This window comes from Tachysurus fulvidraco, chromosome 13, assembly GCF_022655615.1.
Source record: "Tachysurus fulvidraco isolate hzauxx_2018 chromosome 13, HZAU_PFXX_2.0, whole genome shotgun sequence".
Taxonomy (NCBI): Eukaryota; Metazoa; Chordata; class Actinopteri; order Siluriformes; family Bagridae; genus Tachysurus; species Tachysurus fulvidraco.
The window spans coordinates 10,317,886-10,337,868 of record NC_062530.1 but is presented as its reverse complement, the minus strand read 5'-3'; the positions used below and the strand labels follow the sequence as shown (position 1 = coordinate 10,337,868).

General features: G+C 41.0%; 1 protein-coding gene across 2 annotated transcripts in view; it reads left to right on the top strand.

Annotated features, from left to right (window-relative positions):
* LOC113638809 (spectrin beta chain, non-erythrocytic 4) overlaps positions 1-19,983 on the top strand; it is an 83,120-nt gene that overhangs the window by 21,450 nt on the left and 41,687 nt on the right. For both annotated transcript variants that reach the window (XM_027140262.2, XM_027140263.2), the window contains exons 11-17: positions 1,595-1,753; positions 2,116-2,418; positions 2,705-2,855; positions 4,183-5,053; positions 6,752-6,889; positions 8,577-9,333; positions 13,953-14,155. In XM_027140262.2, the coding sequence (XP_026996063.1) occupies positions 1,595-1,753; positions 2,116-2,418; positions 2,705-2,855; positions 4,183-5,053; positions 6,752-6,889; positions 8,577-9,333; positions 13,953-14,155 (2,582 nt within the window). The remainder of the gene's footprint in view (positions 1-1,594; positions 1,754-2,115; positions 2,419-2,704; positions 2,856-4,182; positions 5,054-6,751; positions 6,890-8,576; positions 9,334-13,952; positions 14,156-19,983) is intronic.

Genomic DNA, 19,983 nt, shown 5'->3' with positions numbered 1-19,983 from the left:
GGTAAAATGTTTCTCCCTCAAAGGCATTGTTGGGGAAAGGGGATCATAGAGTAGATACAGTATTTTCCGGCACTATAAGGCGCACTGGATTATAAGGCGCAGTCTCAATTACGGGTCTATTTCTGTACTTAACCCATACACAAGGCGCACCGTATTATAAGGCGCACTGTATTATAAGGCGCATGCTAAAACATACGGTCTACAAAAAAGGTAACGGAAGCAAAACAGTGAGTTTAGTTGAACTTTATTCTACTATTTAACAATGCACACACATTATTTTTTAATCAATCTTCTCCCACAAATCCATCAAAGTCCTTATTAACTTGGCGCAGTACATTTTCTTGCTTCCTCTACTTCCGAACCATAGATACATTGATGTTGAATTCTTTCAGCTGCTCTATTCCCATTTACAACCGTAAATGTATAAATATATATAAATGTAGCTTGTATTGTGCCTCGTAAGCATCTGATTTTTATTGGCGGATGGCAAACCAACTTAAGGTGCATTTCCGCCACCTACTGGACTGGAGTGTGGAGCGCATAATGGTTAGGAAGAAACAAATGTTGTTTTGCAACATACCTGTAGTATACCTACAGGAGGCGTGGTGGAGGTAAGCGTACGTACTGTACGTATTACGTAATGTTCTCTGATTGGTTTATCGCTGCCAGCGTACGCAGTGTACGTATTATGTCCCAGTGTCAGCGGGAAATGTTCCGACAGTCAATCAGGCGGAGCGCTTACCAAAGTCACACAACATTTTTACAGATTTTTGGAACTCAGTGCACACATAAGGCGCACCGGATTATTAGGCGCACGGCCGATTTTTGAGAAAATTTAAGGCTTTTAGGTGCGCCTTATAGTGCGGAAAATACTGTAATAGAAATTTTTCATGTTCATTACACCTATGAACTCTATAACACGAGTGCTGATGATGTGTATCAGCCAAATATACCCAAATTAAGATTAAATCTAGGAGGCGTCTCACTCTGAATAATATTATATAATTATGTGACTATACTGTCACTGAAATGGTGCATGAATCTACATAATGTGTGTAATCTTGTTATACCTAACTCACCACAACACTTCATAACATTAAAAATAAGCCTCTTTAGAACATTTATTAATAGCTGAAAATAAATATGAATGCTGAGAATGATAGCTTTCATATTTTCTTCTTAAAAAAGAAATAGGGGCTTAGGCCCGCTAACCCATAGATACCAGCTGCCCCTGCTATTAACTGGTATATTTATGTATGTGAAAATGTCACATTTTCAAGGCTGAAGCTTTGTCTAAAAATGTAATTCTACTCATGAAGATATTTCTGTTTTTCTTAGACACTTGTTCCTTCTTTTTGTGGTTGGTGGTCCATAAGTCTAGGATGATGACCTGATCCCTAATCTAACCAAGCTAACCAACCTCACTGCACTGATAAAGTACTTAGAAATTACCCTTAACTTACCTAAAGGGAAAAAGGAGAAGGGAAATTGATAAGGGAGCTTTAAAAAAACTGAAATATAGGGTAGGGGGTTTTAAATATAATATGCATGTTTTAAACCTTCTCTTACAATGGATATCTGTTTTGTGTTTCAGGCATGGGAAAAGCTTGAGAAGGCAGAGCATGAAAGGGGTGTGGCTTTAAGGAAAGAGCTGATTCGTCAGGAGAAACTGGAGCTACTTGCTCAGCGGTTTGATCACAAAACCACCATGAGACAGGCGTGGCTTAATGAGAACCAGAGGCTTGTTTCCCAGGTTAATCATAACTCTGTCTATAACAATATGATATGTTTTATGGTATGATCTTTTTACTGGTTAATACCAGTTAGCATTTTAACCGTTGTGCTATTTATGCCATCTCTTTTTTACACTGTCACCTGTACACATACATATTATCAGAATTATTGAGCATGGAGGTGGCTTTTGGGAAACCATTATCCACAGATTAATGTTTTTATTGGTCAGAGGGATTTTAAAATAATTAAAGCAGTCATCTAACAGTCATTCACTCATAATGACTATAGGAAATTTTAGCAGCTTCCAATGTACATGTTCTTGCTTGGAGAGACCCAATATATTGATAATATTTCCTAATTTTTCATGCATATTTCCTTCAGGATAATTTTGGCTATGATCTGCCAGCAGTGGAGGCAGCAATGAAAAAGCATGAGGCAATCGAGGCGGACATCTCGTCATATGAGGAGCGCATGGGTACAGTGATGGAGCTGGCCGTGGAGATGGAGAGTGAAGGATATTACGACATCAGACGCATTATGCTTAGGAAAGACAACATTCTAAAACAATGGGATCTATTGAAAGAGCTTGTGACAGCCAGAAAGATTCGGCTGGAGAAAAACCTAGCACTGCAAAAAACCTTCCAGGAGATGGTCTACATGATCGACTGGATGGAGGAGATGCAGGTGTGAGAGAAACACAATATTTATTTATGTACATTTTTCTAATATCAATCCTCAAAATGTGCTATATAGATTTTTTTATATACTGTGCATTGCTTTTCCATATATCTTGTAGCTGGGTTCCAACGGTCTATAATATAATACAATAATTTAATATTATTTATTCAATAGAATATCATGCTTATTGAGCAGCACATTGTGTAACTGAAGTTATTACAATTATGCTCTCTCGTTTATCTCCTGTCTCCTGAAGCAGTATTCATTTGAAAATTATTTTTATCTCCTGCAGATGAAACTGCTCTCTAAAGACTTTGGGAAACACCTGCTGGAAGTAGAGGATCTGCTTCAGAAACACACGTTACAGGAGGCTGATATCACTGTACAGGCAGAGCGTGTGCAAACACTTAATGCCGCTGCACTTAAATTCACCACCATTGATGGTACATCTGTCCTGAGACATTTAATATAGTAACTATTTACATTTAATTTAGTAAACTATATTATTATTATTATTATTATTATTATTATTATTATTATTATTATTATTATAGTAGCACTTTTAGCAACCTTATAGTGATTCAGCATAAAACTAAATTTAATAAATTTGAAAAACATAATTGAATTCATGATATTCTGTGATATTTAAAAACCACAACAAACACTTCAAAAAGCATCATGAGCACATTACATGGTACAAACTTTGCCGAATGAACACTTTATGCAATATTGTCAATACACTGGAAGGCCAGCCGAGCCGAAGGGCCGAGCACAACCCCCGACACATCACGGCCAGACCGCGTCTCGAAGACCAGAATGGGAGGGAGGGCGGGAAAGATCCTCCGCCACAGGCGCCACAGAAGTGAGGCGACGTCCTCCTTGGAAAACCAGGAAGTGAAGCAACATCCCCCAATGTAGCAGGTGCGGGGCGATGATGCAGGACACCAAAAAAAAAGACAAAACCAGGCTGGTGACATCCTCCGTGGAACAGAAGTGAGGCGACGTCCTCCACGGAAAAACGGGAAGTGGAGCGGTGAAAATATGCAGAGCGATGTCACCAAAAAAAGGAAAAGGTCCAGGGGAAAACAGGCCGCCTGGAAGAACAGTCCAGAAGGAGAAAAAAATTATGCTCCCAGTATAAGCCGGTCCAGGCTGGAAGCTATCCTGCTGGGTCCGAGTTTGCACGGAATCATCCTGTCACAACTGCGGCACGGTTAAATAGACATGACAGTTAACACATAGGGAACAGGTGTGCAGAGGTGGGGAGGAGTAAACAAGGGCGAGGCAGACACGTGACATGGAACAAAGACAGAAGCACATGGTCAAAAGTCCGGGCTGAATCCTGACAGCAGTATTGTGAAAAAAAAAACTTTATATAGAGAAAATCATTTAGCACAGTATTGTGAACACTTCACATAGTATAATGAACATTTTTGGCACTATCGTGAACCATTCACACAGTATTAGGCAAGTCAGTTTTGCCATAAGGTTGTTTTTCAATTTGTGATGCTCTATATTTGGGACATTTATGGGAATGTTATCTTGAGATTTTTACCACCAGGCACATAAATGTTATTTAACTTAAATTAAAATGATCATTACATCAGAACATATCAATATCCACAGTGTAAATCAGATTAAAACCACATGTTTAAAAAAAATTGACCACTGGATTAATTTGAGAAATTTTTCAAATATTGTTTTGCCATGTCTTAACTAATTATGGCATAAATGATAGCATAGTATTATCTCTTTCTTGGTCTTTTGCAGGATACCAGCCATGCGACCCTCAGGTGATTTGTAATCGTGTAAATCATGTAAGCACTTGTCTGGAGGAACTGAAACAGCTAGCAGCTGAACGGCGCACTGAGCTAGATGATTCTCGGGAGCTCTGGGTTTTCTTCCAGGAAGTAGAAGAGTGTGAGTGCTGGATGCGTGAGAAGATCTCAATTTTGAACACACAAAGCTGTGGGAAAGATCTGAGCAGCGTTTTGAAGCTCCTGCAGAAGCACAAGAGCTTAGCTGGTGAGCTGTTAGCTCGACGTGCACTTCTCCAGCAGACTATGAAAAAGGGAAAGCAAATTGTCACACAAAAACGGTTGCACTCAGCGGAGATAAATGACAAGTTGATGGAGGTGAAGGAAGATTGGAAAATATTGGAAGACCAAGCTGCAATGAGACTTGGCCACCTGCAGGAGGCACTGGATTTCTTTCAGTTTAGTGCAGAAATGGATGATCAGTTAGCATGGCTTCAAGATACGTACAGGCTTGTCTCCAGTGATGATTTTGGTCACGATGAGTTTTCTACACAGTCGCTGCTAAAGAAACATATACGTGTTCGTGATGAGGTGGACAAGCACCGGCAAAATGTCATAGCACTCCGTAAACATGCAGTTGTGTTGCCACTACATTATGGAGAGCTAGAGGAAGTGAAGGAAAGGATTCAGGAAGTGGAACGTGTATATAGTGAAGTGGCAGAGGTTGCAGTGATGCGGCAGCAGTGGCTGAATGATGCTCTTGCTGTCTACCGGATGTTCAGCGAAGTGAACGCATGTGAGCTGTGGATTGACGAAAAGGAAAAATGGCTGAACAAAATGGATGTCCCTGAGAGACTTGAGGATGTTGAGGTGGTCGCTCACAGGTAGGCATATGCCAATATAATCTGTAATATTTCATACTATATTATTCAATATACTTGTTTGACATATTCCAGTATTTACTTAAAGTTGTTTAAAATTAACATCACTTTGTATCTCTTATGAAATAAATCTGGATTTTCAGTAGAAGTGTCTTGCTGATACAGTGGATTTAAAGCTTACACACCTCTGTCCCCCGTTAAATTAGCAGGTTTTTTGCTATGTCAGAACCTTTTCTACCATAACTGTAAAATTACCATCCTATATTTGTGAAATTGTCAATAAGAATCATTTTACAGAAGCAAAACAAAAAAGTAAGCTGGTTGGATAAGTGCACACTCCTAAACTAATATTTATTTGATATTTATATTAATATTTATTTATTTACAATTTTATCACAGCATTCAATCTTTGAATTCAAATCTTTGAATCTTTGAGCAAAGAATCATGGCACATCTTGACTTTGCAATATTTTGTTATTCTTCCTTGCAATAGCATTCAAAAGTCAACTCTGTCAAATTGTCTGGGCATCTCCTGTGTAGAGCCCTCTTCTGGTCACGAATTTTTGATTGGACTTGAATCTGTACTTGATTAACAGCATTCGATAACCTTCATTCATTCATTTTCTACCGCTTATACGAACTTCTCGGGTCACGGGGAGCCTGTGCCTATCTCAGGCGTCGCCTGTGACAATCTCAGCCTGAGGCGTCATTGGGCATCGAGGCAGGATACACCCTGGACGGAGTGCCAACCAATCACAGGGCACACACACTCTCATTCACTCACACACTATTCCTTATACTCTCCACCATGATTAATGCCTAATTTCCTGCTGAAGAAAATCAGCCCAAAAGCATGATGCTGTTACCCCCATGCTTTACTGAAGGGATGTTGTTCTTTTACTATTTCTTTAATTTTGCGACAAACATATATTTTGGTATTATATCCAAAAAGTTCAACACATTATTCCACATGGTTCCACATGGATCTGAGGTATTTGATCTCTTTTTAAATTTTAATTTATTTATTTGTTTGTTTGTTTGTTTGTTTGTTTGTGTATTTTGCAACTCTCCCTGATAGCCCAGACACTCAGTCCACTTGACGGGGACATCCTGTTTTTAGTAATGTCACTGTTGTGCTATTTGTTCTCCACTTGTTTATTATTGTTGTTATAGTTTTTCATGGTATATTCACTGTCTTGGATTTTTTTTTGTAACCCTTTCCTAAGTGATATTTTCAACAATATGAATCCTGTACGTGCTTTTTAAGCTCTTTGTGACCCATGGCTTTTCCATTTGGATGTTTTAATTTATTTGGGGTTTATCAGTCACCATAATTAATGGCATGCATATCCTAAATAGTATTAAAAATTAATTGGATTGCATGTGATTAGTTGTGTGTGATTTTGAGCACTGCCACATTCCCAATTATAAAAGCGTATGCACATTATCCAACCACGTTATTGTACATTTTATTTTATTTTCCCTAAAATGATGATTATTGATTTTCACTTTAATATATAAGTTGTAATTTCACAATAAAGGTGGAAAAGGTTCTGACATGATTTATCTGGTTCCATTTTTTTATACAACAAAAGCCTGCCTTCACTCTTCCCCTAGTGTTGCAGATTTTTTATTTTGAGATACAGCAATATTGTATTAGTGTTGGATGAATGATACAATAGATGCCCTTCTGTGTGTTAGGTTTGAAAGCCTGGACCAGGAGATGAACAGCTTGATGGGAAGGATCCTGGATGTGAATCTTATTGTTCAGCAGCTCCTGGATGGTGCCCATCCCAGTTCCACCGAGGTTAGAGGGTGTCAGGATCACTTGAATAGCAGGTAACACACACTTATTATACTTGATTCACAATTGGTTAATTAAAATGATAAATAATTACTAAAAATAAACAATAATAGAACACAGAATCGTCCAAGACACATGAAACATCCAACTAAATTTTTTCAAGCTGCTGCTCCATATTTTATCATGTGGCAGCATAATATCCATGGAGGAACCTGTTATCCACACATTTCTGCATGCACATTTCACTATGATTGGCAGGGGAGAGATTATGCCAGTATGCTACCCCCCAGTCAGTCAGATTTGCTCTCATGCACTCCTAGCTATAGATGGATTGGCATCGTTGAAATTTGAATTTAGAAATTACCCAAAGGTCCATCTTTCTTAATGATGCTGAGAATGTTAATACTACATTTTGGATTCAATATTGTATACTGAATAAAATTGTAGTGTAACCCACTGTGAATATAACTATATACTGATATGTTCAAAAGAACTGAAAATTGGAGTATTAAACATCCTGTTCTAAAACCATGGCCATTAATATTGAGTTTCCTTTTTAATATTGAGTTACTGTCCGATTTTACAATGATATAGTTGGCATTTAGATTCATCTCAAAGGTGTTCAGTGGGATTGAGGTAAGTGCAAGCCACATAAGTCTTTATGGACCTAATTTTGTCCACAAGAGCATTGTAATGCTAAAACAAGTTTGGGGCCCTTAGTTCCAGTGATGGTAGCATATACAATGACTTCCAAGACAATTGTTTGTTGTGTTCATTGGTAACTGTACTAGCTGATCGATTTAAATGAACTAGCTAGCTAAACAAGTGTGAAAAATCTAGCTACATATTTACTGCTTGCCTTGATGTGGTTCTTTTATGTAATGGACCAAGATTTTTTTTTTTATTGAAAGTATTATTGCTCTCTTTTATTTGGTTTGGTGCTTTCACAAGACAAAATATATTAACATTTTATTACAATGCAAATTAATCACATGTTTGTGGGCAAACCCACAAACATGACAAACCCACAAACATGACGCAATTATGTGTGTGTTTGAGAGAGAGAGATAGAGAGATCTTGGCAAAAATAGCTTCTATAAGGATGCTGCCATCTGCTTTGGCCAATACATACTGAGCTAAGACGGACACACTAAATACACACTCACATCCACACTCACACCGATTATTATTATTATTATTATTATTATTATTATTATTATTATTATTATTATTATTATTATTACTACTACTACTACTAATAATAATAATAATAATAATCTCACTGGATTAGAAGGTAAAACTTAGTAGCTAGTTACTGAATGAAAATTTCGATTTCCTAATTAAATTAAATCATAATTTCTATTACCTACAAATTCTGAATAAAAATATATATAAATACAGTTGTGAGTTGTCTCATCTGCTGTCACTCTGTTATCTCAATGAAGGCCGTTTTTGTTCTCATTTCCGAGTCCATCTTGTACGGTCTGTCCACTCAGCAGCCATTTTGGCAATGTTCCTTGGCAGTTTTTTTTATGTCATAGAAAACCATGCAAAATGACATTTCAAATGTTGATATCTGTTAACATTGAAGAACATTTAAAGGGGTGTGTGAAAGACTTAATTGGTTCAGAAAGTAGAATGTAGTATGCTTCTATGAAACATGACAATAAAATAAAAAAGGATTGTTAAAATAATAAAAGTTATTATTGCTATCTATTACAGGTGGAACCATCTGGTCGAGCTGGTTGAGCAGAAGAAGGATCATTTGGACTCAATCCTTCACATCCAGAATTATTTACTTGAATGCAGTGAGATTAAATCACAGATTCAGGAAAAACGCAAAGCCATTGATGCTACGCAATATTCAGGCAGCGATCTGGGTAGCGTCTTAGCACTGCAGCGGCGTTTGTCTACTATGGAGGGAGCTCTTGCTGTTCTAGAGCCCAAACTCATTCATTTGCAACAGGATGCAGAAGACCTTACAACCACCCAGCCACATAAAGCAGAGGACATCCTGATTCCATTTGAGGGTGTGAGTGTGGAATGGGATGAATTGAAACGTACGCTTCAGGGTTGTGAGGACTCATTGACTGTAGCTGGCCGGCTGCAGCAGTTCATTCAGGATTTGGATTCTTTCTTGACCTGGATGGTGCAAAAACAGACAGAAGCAGCATCTACTGAGTTGCCTGAGTCGTTGGATGAGGCTGAGAGGCTTATCAACCTCCATGCAGCACTTAATGAAGAAATTCGCAGCTATGAGGAGGATTTTGAGCGGCTACAGGCTGTGAGGGAGCTGCTGGACTCAGAAGACAGTCTAGTAGCAAATGCTGCGCTACACCAGTGGCTCCAAAAACTTAGCGCAGGGTGGAACAAGCTGCTACAGATGTGGGAGAGCAGAAGGGATGAACTAGTGCAGGCACACATCTACCATCTTTTTATGAAAGATGTCAAGCAGGCTGAAGCCTTCCTCAACAACCAGGTGAGACATATAATACATATAATACATTTTAGCTTTTTACCTCTTGCCATTCAAAAGTGCCATTGATTATTTACATTGATTATTTATTATAGACTAGCAGGTTACCTCATAAGAGAAATTACTTCTATCTAGTGTTATTATAACCTACTACTTAAATTATAAATGGATATGAAGATTATTTTTACAAAATCAAAACTCATCTGTTTTAACTTGTCAGATCATACACCTGGTCATAAAGTGCATAATTCACCGGTATCACTTTATTAAAGCTAATTTTTGTTCCTTGTCATATTACTTTTCAGTCTACTAGACTTCAAATTCAAATGTATAAAGAAGAAAATAAACCAAACATAAATAGTATATTTACATGCTAAATGAAAACACTGTAGTTTATAGCAAAAACTCTGACCAATGATTTGATGACTTTATTAAGGGCAAAAAAATTACAACAAAAAATAGAATTGTCTCGAGCTTTTCTGTGTCACCCTGTCCAGCCTTTAACAGTAATTCACAATGGGTGTTGTGCCAGGAATTATGTCCACATACTGTACATCATTTTCCAACTCGGTGAAAAAAGTCCATCAACATTACGACTGGTAGAAACCGCAACCAAATATGAAGGACAGCGTGAGAGCACCTGAGAGTGTAAAGAGTGTAGATAGAGGAAATCTAGATGACACCCCTATTGCTAACTAATTTTATATGTCATGGCACTTTTGCATCTCTATTCTCACATTCAGATCTACCCTCATAAAATTATATTTAGCTCACTTCCTGTTGGGTGTAGGATGGTGCTTTTATTATTATTATCAAATCCTATATTGAGGTGCCATCTAGGTTTCTTATACTGTATATGAGTGAAAACGTAAAAGAGCCTGAAGTTAGTCAGCGGTAATTCAGTATTTGTTGTTTGGTATTGTCATTGGGGCTTTTGTTTTTGGGCTAGTTGGCTAGTGGGTATCAGAGTGTAGGGTGTTGTATCTATATCCAATTTGTCTTTCAGAAAAGCAAATTATTTGTATATCTATTTTGTTAGAGATCAATGTTTATTTTTTCTCTAAACTGTTTTAACTAGCATGCTATTTAGTCGTTATTGGGTGTTTTTTTTCTTTAGTTCATGCATTTAAAACTCACTTATAGTGACTTATAGTGATTAAGGCTTTTTTCTCATCATGTATATGAATATTTTCTGTGGATCTGTTTCTTCTAATTTGCTGCACAGTTTTAACTGGCACAATGACGTTATCAAGTTAGTGGCTAATGGTATGTTTTTAGCCGTTCTCTGTATTTTGTGCACTCTGTATAAAAGGAGAATGGGTGTGTTACATCGACTTAATTTGTGTATAATTTAGGTCCGTTTTTTGTGATATGCTCTATTAGAGCCAGAACTAAGTGACTGATCTAGTATACACTGTATCTGCAATGAGCCGTATACTCCTTAGCATGTCGTCATCGGGCCTCTCGGTTCTCTGAGCTTCCGACATGAGATTGGGGAGGGTGCATTGGTGCATTCTGGATTCCATTTATTGAGACACTTTGCTTTCAATAAAAAAAGCATTTTCCCTGGGTGATGTCCACGATCACCAGGGTAGAGTTGACAACTCTGCTTTCATGTCAAAACATTTCATTCACCTCACTTTTTCATTTTATGAGATTGTAAATTGTAAGAACTTCAATTAATTTATTTAATTTACTATTTATTTCAGCTGCATGAGCTTTTCCTTCTATGTAGTCTTGTCGTGACCCCAAATGCAGATCATCTGTGCTATGCCTGCACAAATTACGGGTATAATATATGCATACCAGTACAAACTTTTGTCAATCAGGTGGACATTTTTTATTCATTTTGGCTTGTGTAAACATTGACACGTATGTACCTTCACTACAAAATTGATGAATTTTTGAATGAATACATTTACATCAACATTTACATACATCATTTGGCACAGGCAGATGCCCTTATCCAGAGCAATGTACAAAAATACGGATTTCCATTATTTACAAACATATACAAACCAAATAAATTAATTAATAATTAGTACATTTAAAATGTACAGGTCAAATTCAATTTAGTAGCCATGAAGTTGCCTCCATGTATTGAGTAAGATTTCATCTGCAAATAAATTTGCTATATTTTTTTCAGTAATGGCGGTGCCATGACATGGATAAAACTGGACCCAAGTGCAGGGTTAACAAAACAACACTAAAAACAAGAGGGAACATGGACAGGGAAATAAACCACAGGAAACTTGGTATTAGGCACAGCAAAAAACTACACCAAGTTATATATGTAACGCGGTTCCCTAAGAAGGGAACGAGATGCTGCGTCAGGGCTGACGCTGTGGGAATGCCTCTGTGAGGAAATTATGTCTAAAGCTCTGTGTGCACACACGCCAATATAATGGTGATTACGTGCCAGTAAGTCCATATAAAGGCATCTAAATTACAAGAGGACATGGGGCATGGCCAGCAACGCAGCATCACGTTTCCTTATCAGGGAACCGGGTTACATACAGTACGTAACCGGGTGTAGTTCCCTTAATAGGGAACTTGATGCTGCATCAGGGCTGACACTATTAGGACACCAACTGGTCAATGACTGTGCCAGAGGCCGTGAGAGAGCACGGGCAGACTGGTAACAGAACATCAATAGCCCTGCAGGACCTGGGACCCTTGACGCTGCATCAGGGCTTACACTATTAGAACACCAACTGGTCGATGACTGTGCCAGAGGCCGTGAGAGAGCACGAGCAGACTGGTAACAGAACAATAGCCCTGCAGGACCTGGGACTTTCGTGTGGGAATGCCTTTGTGAGGAACCAAAACAGACAAAAAGGGAGGAGGAGTTATGCCATGAGCTGGAGTGGTGGTTTTCAAGGATTTACAGGTCAAAGCAAATGCAGCCTCCCCTGTTCTGCTGACTCATTAGGCCTGTAGGATGACTGGACAACCCACCATCCGGGGAAAGTTAGGGACATACAGTATCCTGCCCTGGGGTGCCGAGTAGCCTTGAACATGCCAGAGGCAAATTCTAGGCAGGTGGGGGCGATCGACAGGGCCTGCAAATCTCCCACTCTTTTGAGACAGGCCAAGGCTAGGAGCAGAGCTATCTTCAGGGTTAGAAACTTTTCAGAGACGGCCTCCATGAGCTCAAAGCGGTTTCCATCAGCCCCTCGAGGAAGAGAGAGGTCCCAAAAAGAAAGGCATGGTCTGCAGGAAGGCCTTAGCTCCCTGACACCACGCAGAAAGTGAAAGACCAGAGGGTGCCTACCCAAGGAGGCACGAAGAACAGGTTTGTGGCCACGTAGCCTAGAACTTGTGGAAGCAGAGCTACCGGGGGGAAGGCGTACAGTCGGAGCCTCTGCCACATCCGTACCAAGGCATCCAGGCTCAGAGGGGCCGGATGAGAGAGGGAAAACCACAGCAGGCAGTGGGTCGATTCCTTGAAGGTGACCAGATCCAATTCCGCCTGGCTGAAAATTGCCAAATTCGCTCCACCCTTGGGGGTGGACATGCCACTCCCTGGGCCTCAGCACCTGCTTTTACAGGAAGTCTGCCTCCCAGCTTACATGCCCTGGGATGGAAATTGCTCTCAGGCCAATCTAAATTCAACTTAGACACAACTTAGTCACCACCTCGAGGAGCTCCTCGAACACCACTGATTGCTTTGGCAGATCAGAGGGGGAAAGCCCCTTCCCATCAAAGCAGCATGCTCTCTTCCGGGTCTGAAAAATCCAACACAAAGAGCATGCTTTGAAAATGCTTGGATACCAACATACTTCTCCTTGCCTAGCTCTTGAAATATATATATATAATTATTATTATTATTATTATTATTTTTTTTTTTTTCATGCACTAGACAGGCAGGACGTACAATCGACACAAACATACACAGAGAGCTTCCTGAAGCTTCAGACACAACTTCCTCACAGAAGCATTCCCATAGCGTTAGCCCTGATGCGGCCTCAAGTTCCCTCGAAAGGGAACTAGATCACTAACACTGAGACAAACACAAGACGAGGTGAGGATACTATGAAGCTACCTGCAACACAGATGGGATAAATAAGCATGATAATTAACAGCCCATTAGAAACAGGCAGGGAACAGACATGTGACAACAAAACAAAGCAACAAAGACATGACGCAACATGCTGCCAGAACACTGGGAAAAAGCACAGTACTGACAATGTTATTTGCTGGACAGTTGTTGATGTTAAGTTGTCAAATTAAGTCTGCATAATCAACTTTATACACACATATATGAACCATTTAATAATGGCATTATTAAAAACCACACTCTCAGTTTGAGTTTTAGTTGTTCTTTTTAGTTATTTTTCACCATACATTTCATGATCAAAATGTTTGCAGATATAGATTATAGTTAAAAAATTATTAATCAATTATGGTTATTTGTATGTATAGGTGTGTGCAGTATTCTTCTGAATTTTGTGACTTTAATAACAGAAATTTTGTTTGATCGATATTGAAATGTGTCTAACTGTCTACAGTATAGTTGATTATTTGCATGTGTCTAATTGCACTTCCTGATGTGGGGAAGCACTTTTATGGCTATTAATTAAATAAAGATATATTAGAAGTTATTTTCTTTTTCTCATAAGGAATCATCATTGGCTCATGTGGAGCTCCCTACCACAGTGGAAACAGTGGAAGCAGCCATTAAGAAACATAAAGAGTTTAGTATGGCGATGGAGCTCAATCTGCACCGGATCAAAGCTGTGATTGAGGCAGGAGAGAGTCTGATCAGCCAGAACAACATCTACTCTGAACGCATCCGAGATCGGGTGGATTTACTCATTACCAGGTCAGACAACTCTCACAAAACACATAATCCTCAAAATCCTCTCTCTCTCTCTCTCTCTCTCTCTCTCTCTCTCTCTCTCTCTCTCTCTCTCTCTCTCTCTCTCATATATATATAGTTTGCCCATTACCTGAATTTATTTTTTTCCATGTTTGTCACACTTTAATGTTTCAGATCATCAAACAAATTAAAATATTAGTCAAAGATAACTTGCAATTTGTTAGTCTGTTACAGCTCTGAGGAGGAATTCTGGAACACTCATCTATGCAGAATTGTTGTAATTCAACCATATTGGAGGGTTTTTGAGAATGAACAACCTATTTAAGGTTATGCCACAGCATCTCAATAGGATGCAGGTCAGGACTTTGACTAGGCCACTCCAAAGTCTTCATTTTGTTTTTCTTCAGCCATTCAGAGGTGGTCTTTCTGGTGTGTTTTGGATCATTGTCCTGCTGCAGAACCCAAGTTCACTTCAGCTTTAGGTCACAAACAGATGGCCACACATTGTCCTTCACTATTTTTTGGCAGACAGCAGAATTCATGGTTTCACTTATCACAGCAATTCTTTCAGGTCCTGAAGTAGCAAAACAGCCCCCAACCATCACACTACCACCACCATATTTTACTGTTGGTATGATGTTCTTTTTTGAAATGCAGTGTTACTTTTAGATGTAATGCACCTTCCAAAAAGTTCAACTTTTGCCTTGTCAGTCCACAGAGTATTTCCCAAAAGTCTTGGGATCATCAAGATGTTATCTGGCAAATCAGAGATGATCCTTTATGTTCTTTTTGCTCTTTTTTGCCCGGTTTTCATCTTGGAATTCTGCCATGCAGGCCATTCACAGAGTCTCTTTCTTATGGTGGAGTCATGAACACTGATTTTAACTGAGGCAAGTGAGGCCTGCAGTTCTTTGGATGTTGTTGTGGGGTCTTTTGTGACATCTTGGATGAGTCTGCGCTCTTGGGGTAATTTCAGTCGGCCAGCCACTCTTGGGAAGGATCAACACTGTTCCATGTTTTCGATATTTGTGAATAATGGTTCTCACTGTCGTTCACCGAAGTCTCAAAGCTTTAGAAATGGCTTTATAACCTTTTCCAGACTGATAGATCTCAATTACTTACGTTCTTTCTCATTTGGTCCTGAATTTCTTTGGGTCTCAGCATGATGTGTAGCTTTTGAGGATCATTTGGTCTTCTTCACTTTGTCAGTCAGGTCAAGTGTTTTCTTGATTGTGAACAGGTGTGGCAGTAATCAGGCCTGGGTGTGGCTAGAGAAAATGAACTCAGGCGTGATAAACTACAGTTAAGTTATGTTTTAACAGGGGGAGACAAACATTAGGTTACTTTCGTAACCCTGGTTCTCTGAAACATCGAGTGGAGAGATCCACTTATGGGAAGGGCATCCGTTCCTGACCTCTACAGAAGCATCCAATTGCACCAAGTCTGGCTTGACAGATACGAGTGCGTGCCAAAGGCAGGTAAGGTAACACCCCTTACCCGAGTGCATAATGCACCTGCACGTGCTGCCTTTCCTCAGTGAGCATATTTGCTTCTCGTGCAGCAAGCGGGGCAAACTTGGTGGATCTCTCCACTTGATGTTTCAGAGAACCGGGGTTACAAAAGTAACCTAATGTTCTCTTTCATCATCTCGTGTTCGAGATCCACCTATTGGAGACATAGACAACTCCCCGGTTGCCCAATACACTCACACTCACGCTGACGTCCAACAAACAGAGCCCAAGAAGCAGCTAAGCCTCTAGTGGAGTGAGCCCTGAGGCCACCCAGAGGCTGCACGCCCCTAGAATAATACGCTAAGGAGATGGCTTCTACAATCCAGCGAGAGAGCCGTTGCTTAGAGATGGGTTTTCCGTGTTCGGCGGGGCCCAAGAGATGAAGAGCTGATCACCCCCCTGAAAACAGTTCGTCCTATGTATGCCCGCAGGGCACGCACAGGGCACAAAGCATTCAGCCTCCGGTCCTCTGCAGAGGAAAAAGGAGGAGGGTGAAAGGTGGAGAGCTCAATCACACCACCAGTGAAATCCGAAAAGCACTTAGGCACGAAGGCCGGGTTAGGCTTAAGCCAAACCTTATCCCCGCTGAGCGTGAATTTGGTGCACATAGAGCTCATGCAAATCACTGACACGACCCCGAGAGGGGTCCCATGTGCGTAAAACTCCGCAGCTCTCCAGTGGCCATGCATGCGCGCGTCACCGAGACAAAGCGGCAAAGATCGCGCAATGGGCTGAGATGAAGGGACAAAATCCACTTCATGAAAGCCCTCATTCTCAGAAGACCTAGAGGCAAGACATGGACAGCCGAAGCCATAAGACCCTGTAACCTGAGACATGTGCGATACTGTATCCACACCCCTTCCCTGAACCGTGATAGACAGTTCATGAATGGAGACGTGCCCCCGCGCGAGGCGCACGCGCATCGAGATGGAATTCAGCTCCAGACGCAAGAATATGACTTCCTGAGCGGAAGTGAGACTGCTCTTTAACACATTGACTCTGAAACCGAGCGCTGTGTTTTGAATCACATTCTTTCTCGAATCGTCTATAATAAGCCAATCATCTATGTAAGTCAGGATCCTGAGACCCGCTACTCTCAGCGGCGCAAGTCCCGCCTCCACACACAGACAGAACGTCCTCGGACTCAGCGCAAGCCCGAACGGAAGGACTATGAATTCGTAACATACGCCTTGGTAGGCGAAGCGAAAGAATTTCGTGTGTGGAGGATAGATGCTTATGTGGAAAAAAGCATCGCTCAGATCGATCGAGCAAAACCAATCGTTCCGCTTTATCGAACGTATGAGAGAGCCATGTGTTAACATTCTGAAGTTGTATTTCCGTAAATGTTTGTTCAACACTCCAGAATAGGGCGGAGAGATCCTGAAAGAACTGAGGCTGTATATGACGCCTGATGGATTGATGCGGAGAATCGATCCATCTTGCCTGGGAGGATGGGCTTGGGTGGGGCGAGCAGCCCGCCCTGGGATGGGTTAAGGTGTCTGGCGATAGAAGGCTCAATCACGGGGGGATCGCCCATGCCCATACCCACCGTATCCTTCACCTCAAGCCCCGCGAGTCCATGTTTTAGATCAAGCAGATCTCCCCAGCAATACCTCATGTGTTTTGCACATGCAGGGAGGATGGGCAGGAGCTGCTTCCTCGAGCCGGTAGGAGGCCCCAGAAGCTTACCATCATACACATCTCTCTCCTGATCCGAAGCGTTCAGGAGAGCCGGCCACTCGATGTTGAGGCGCGTGGCAGCGCGTTCGCAAAGCTCCAACAGCACCGATTGAGGTGGGGTGGGGGGAGCCTGAGGGGCCGCGGAAGACAGGATGGCTTCCTCGTCATCCGAGCCATCGAGAAGGCCCACCTCGGCCTCATCCCCGGAACCTGCTGGTCCTTCGAGGAAGTGGTCTTCGGCTGGTAGTAAATCCTCAAACGGGGAAGGACACATGTCGGCCCAGTCAGAGGACGCCACGCCGCGGGAGGCCCCCGGGAGCGCGGCAGCGGCGGCGGCGCACTGGGAGGTGGCCGCCTTGAACCTGCGACACAGGAGCTTTTTTGGGAGTGCCAGGCAATGGCTACAGTTCTCTGGTAGATCAACAGCCTCTTGCGCATGCTTGAGACCCGTGCAGACTACGCAGAAGGGATGGGAATCCCTCGCGGTGATAAGTGCACTGCACGCGGCCGGGCAGGCTCGCGATAGGTTGTCCACTGGATTAGCCAGAGCCGCTTTGGAGAGCGCCATAGGAAGGGAAAAAAAGGCAAAAAAGCAGGCGGGCAGCCTACAGAAAAAGGGGGAGCGAGCGTGGGTGGCTCGCGAAGCTAACTTGGCTGAGGACGAGCACGTCCGGCGGAGACTGATGGAACGATATGTCCTCCTGAAGACAAAAAGAGTGCAGTCCAAAAATACCAGGGAGCTGTGAGGTAGGAGCAGAAGTCATGAGAAGCGAAAGTTAACTGAGGAAAGGCAGCGCGTGCAGGTGCCTTATGCACTCGGGTAAGGGGTGTTACCTTACCTGCCTTTGGCACGCACTCCTGTCTGTCAAGCCAGACTTGGTTCAATTGGATGCTTCTATAGTTCAGGAACGGATGCCCTTCCCATAGGTGGATCTCGAACACGAGATGATGAAAGAGAACACTTTTTCACACAGGGCCATGTGGGTTTGGATTTTTATTTCCCTTAATAATAAAAACATATATTTAAAAACTGCATGTTGTGTTTACTTGTGTTATCTTTGACTAATATTTAAATTTGTTTGATGATCTGAAACATTAAAGTGTGAAAAACATGCAAAAAAATACAAAATCAGGAAGGGGCAAACACTTTTTCACACCACTGTATATATATATATATATATATATATATATATATATATATATATATATATATATATATATATATATATAAACCCGATTCCAAAAAAGTTGGGACACTACAAATTGTGAATGAAAACAGAATGCAATGATGTGGAAGTTTTTAGAATAAAACATAGATGTCATATCAAATGTTTAAACTGAGAAAATGTATCATTTTAAGGGAAAAATAAGTTGATTTTAAATTTCATGGCATCAACACATCTCAAAAAAGTTGGGACAAGGCCATGTGCGGCATCCCCTCTTCTTTTTATATAGTCTGCAAACGTCTGGGGACTGAGGAGACAAGTTGCTCAAGTTTAGGAATAGGAATGTTGCCCCATTCTTGTCTAATACAGGCTTCTAGTTGCTCAACTGTCTTAGGTCTTCCTCTTTATGATGCACCAAATGTTTTCTATGGGTGAAAGATCTGGACTGCAGGCTGCCCATTTCAGTACCTGGATCCATCTTCTATGCAGCCATGATGTAATTTATGCAGTATGTGGTCTGGCATTGTCATGTTGGAAAATGCAAGGTCTTCCCTAAAAGAGACGACGTCTGGATGGGAGCGTATGTTGTTCTAGAACTTGGATATACCTTTCCACATTGATCGTGCCTTTCCAGACCATCAGAGATGCATCCTTTTGAACTGACCGCTTATAACAACTTGGGTTGTTCTTGTCCTCTTTAGTCCGGATGGCATGACATCCCAGTTTTCCAAAAAGAACTTCACACTTTGATTTGTCTGACCACAGAACAGTTTTCCACTTTGCCACAGTCCATTTTAAATAAGTCTTGTCCCAGAGAAAATGGCTGCACTTCTGGATCATGTTTAGATATGGCTTCTTTTTTGACCTAAAGAGTTTTAGCCGACAACAGCGAATGGTACGGTGGATTGTGTTCACCGACAATGTTTTCTGGAAGTATTCCTGAGCCCATGTTGTGATTTCCATTACAGTAGCATTCCTGTATGTGATACAGTGCCGTCTAAGGGCCCGAAGATCATGGGCATCCAGAATGGTTTTCCGTCCTTGACCCTTACGCACAGAGATTGTTCCAGATTCTCTGAATCTTTGGATGATATTATGCACTGTAGATAGTGATAACTTCAAACTCTTGCCATTTTTCTCTGAGAAACTCCTTTCTGATATTGCTCCACTATTTTTTGCCACAGCATTGGGGGAATTGGTGATCCTCTTCCCATCTTGACTTCTGAGAGACACTGCAATGCTGAGAGGCTCTTTTTATACCCAATCATGTTGCCAATTGACCTAATAATTTGCAAATTGGTCCTCCAGCTGTTCCTTATACAGTATGTACATTTAACATTTCCGGCCTCTTATTGCAACCTGTCCCAACTTTTTTGTAATGTGTAGCTATTTAATAATAATAATATTTGATAATTTACAATTATCCCTTACATAAGCAGCTGAATTTATACCAATGTATTAGCCTAATAAGTTT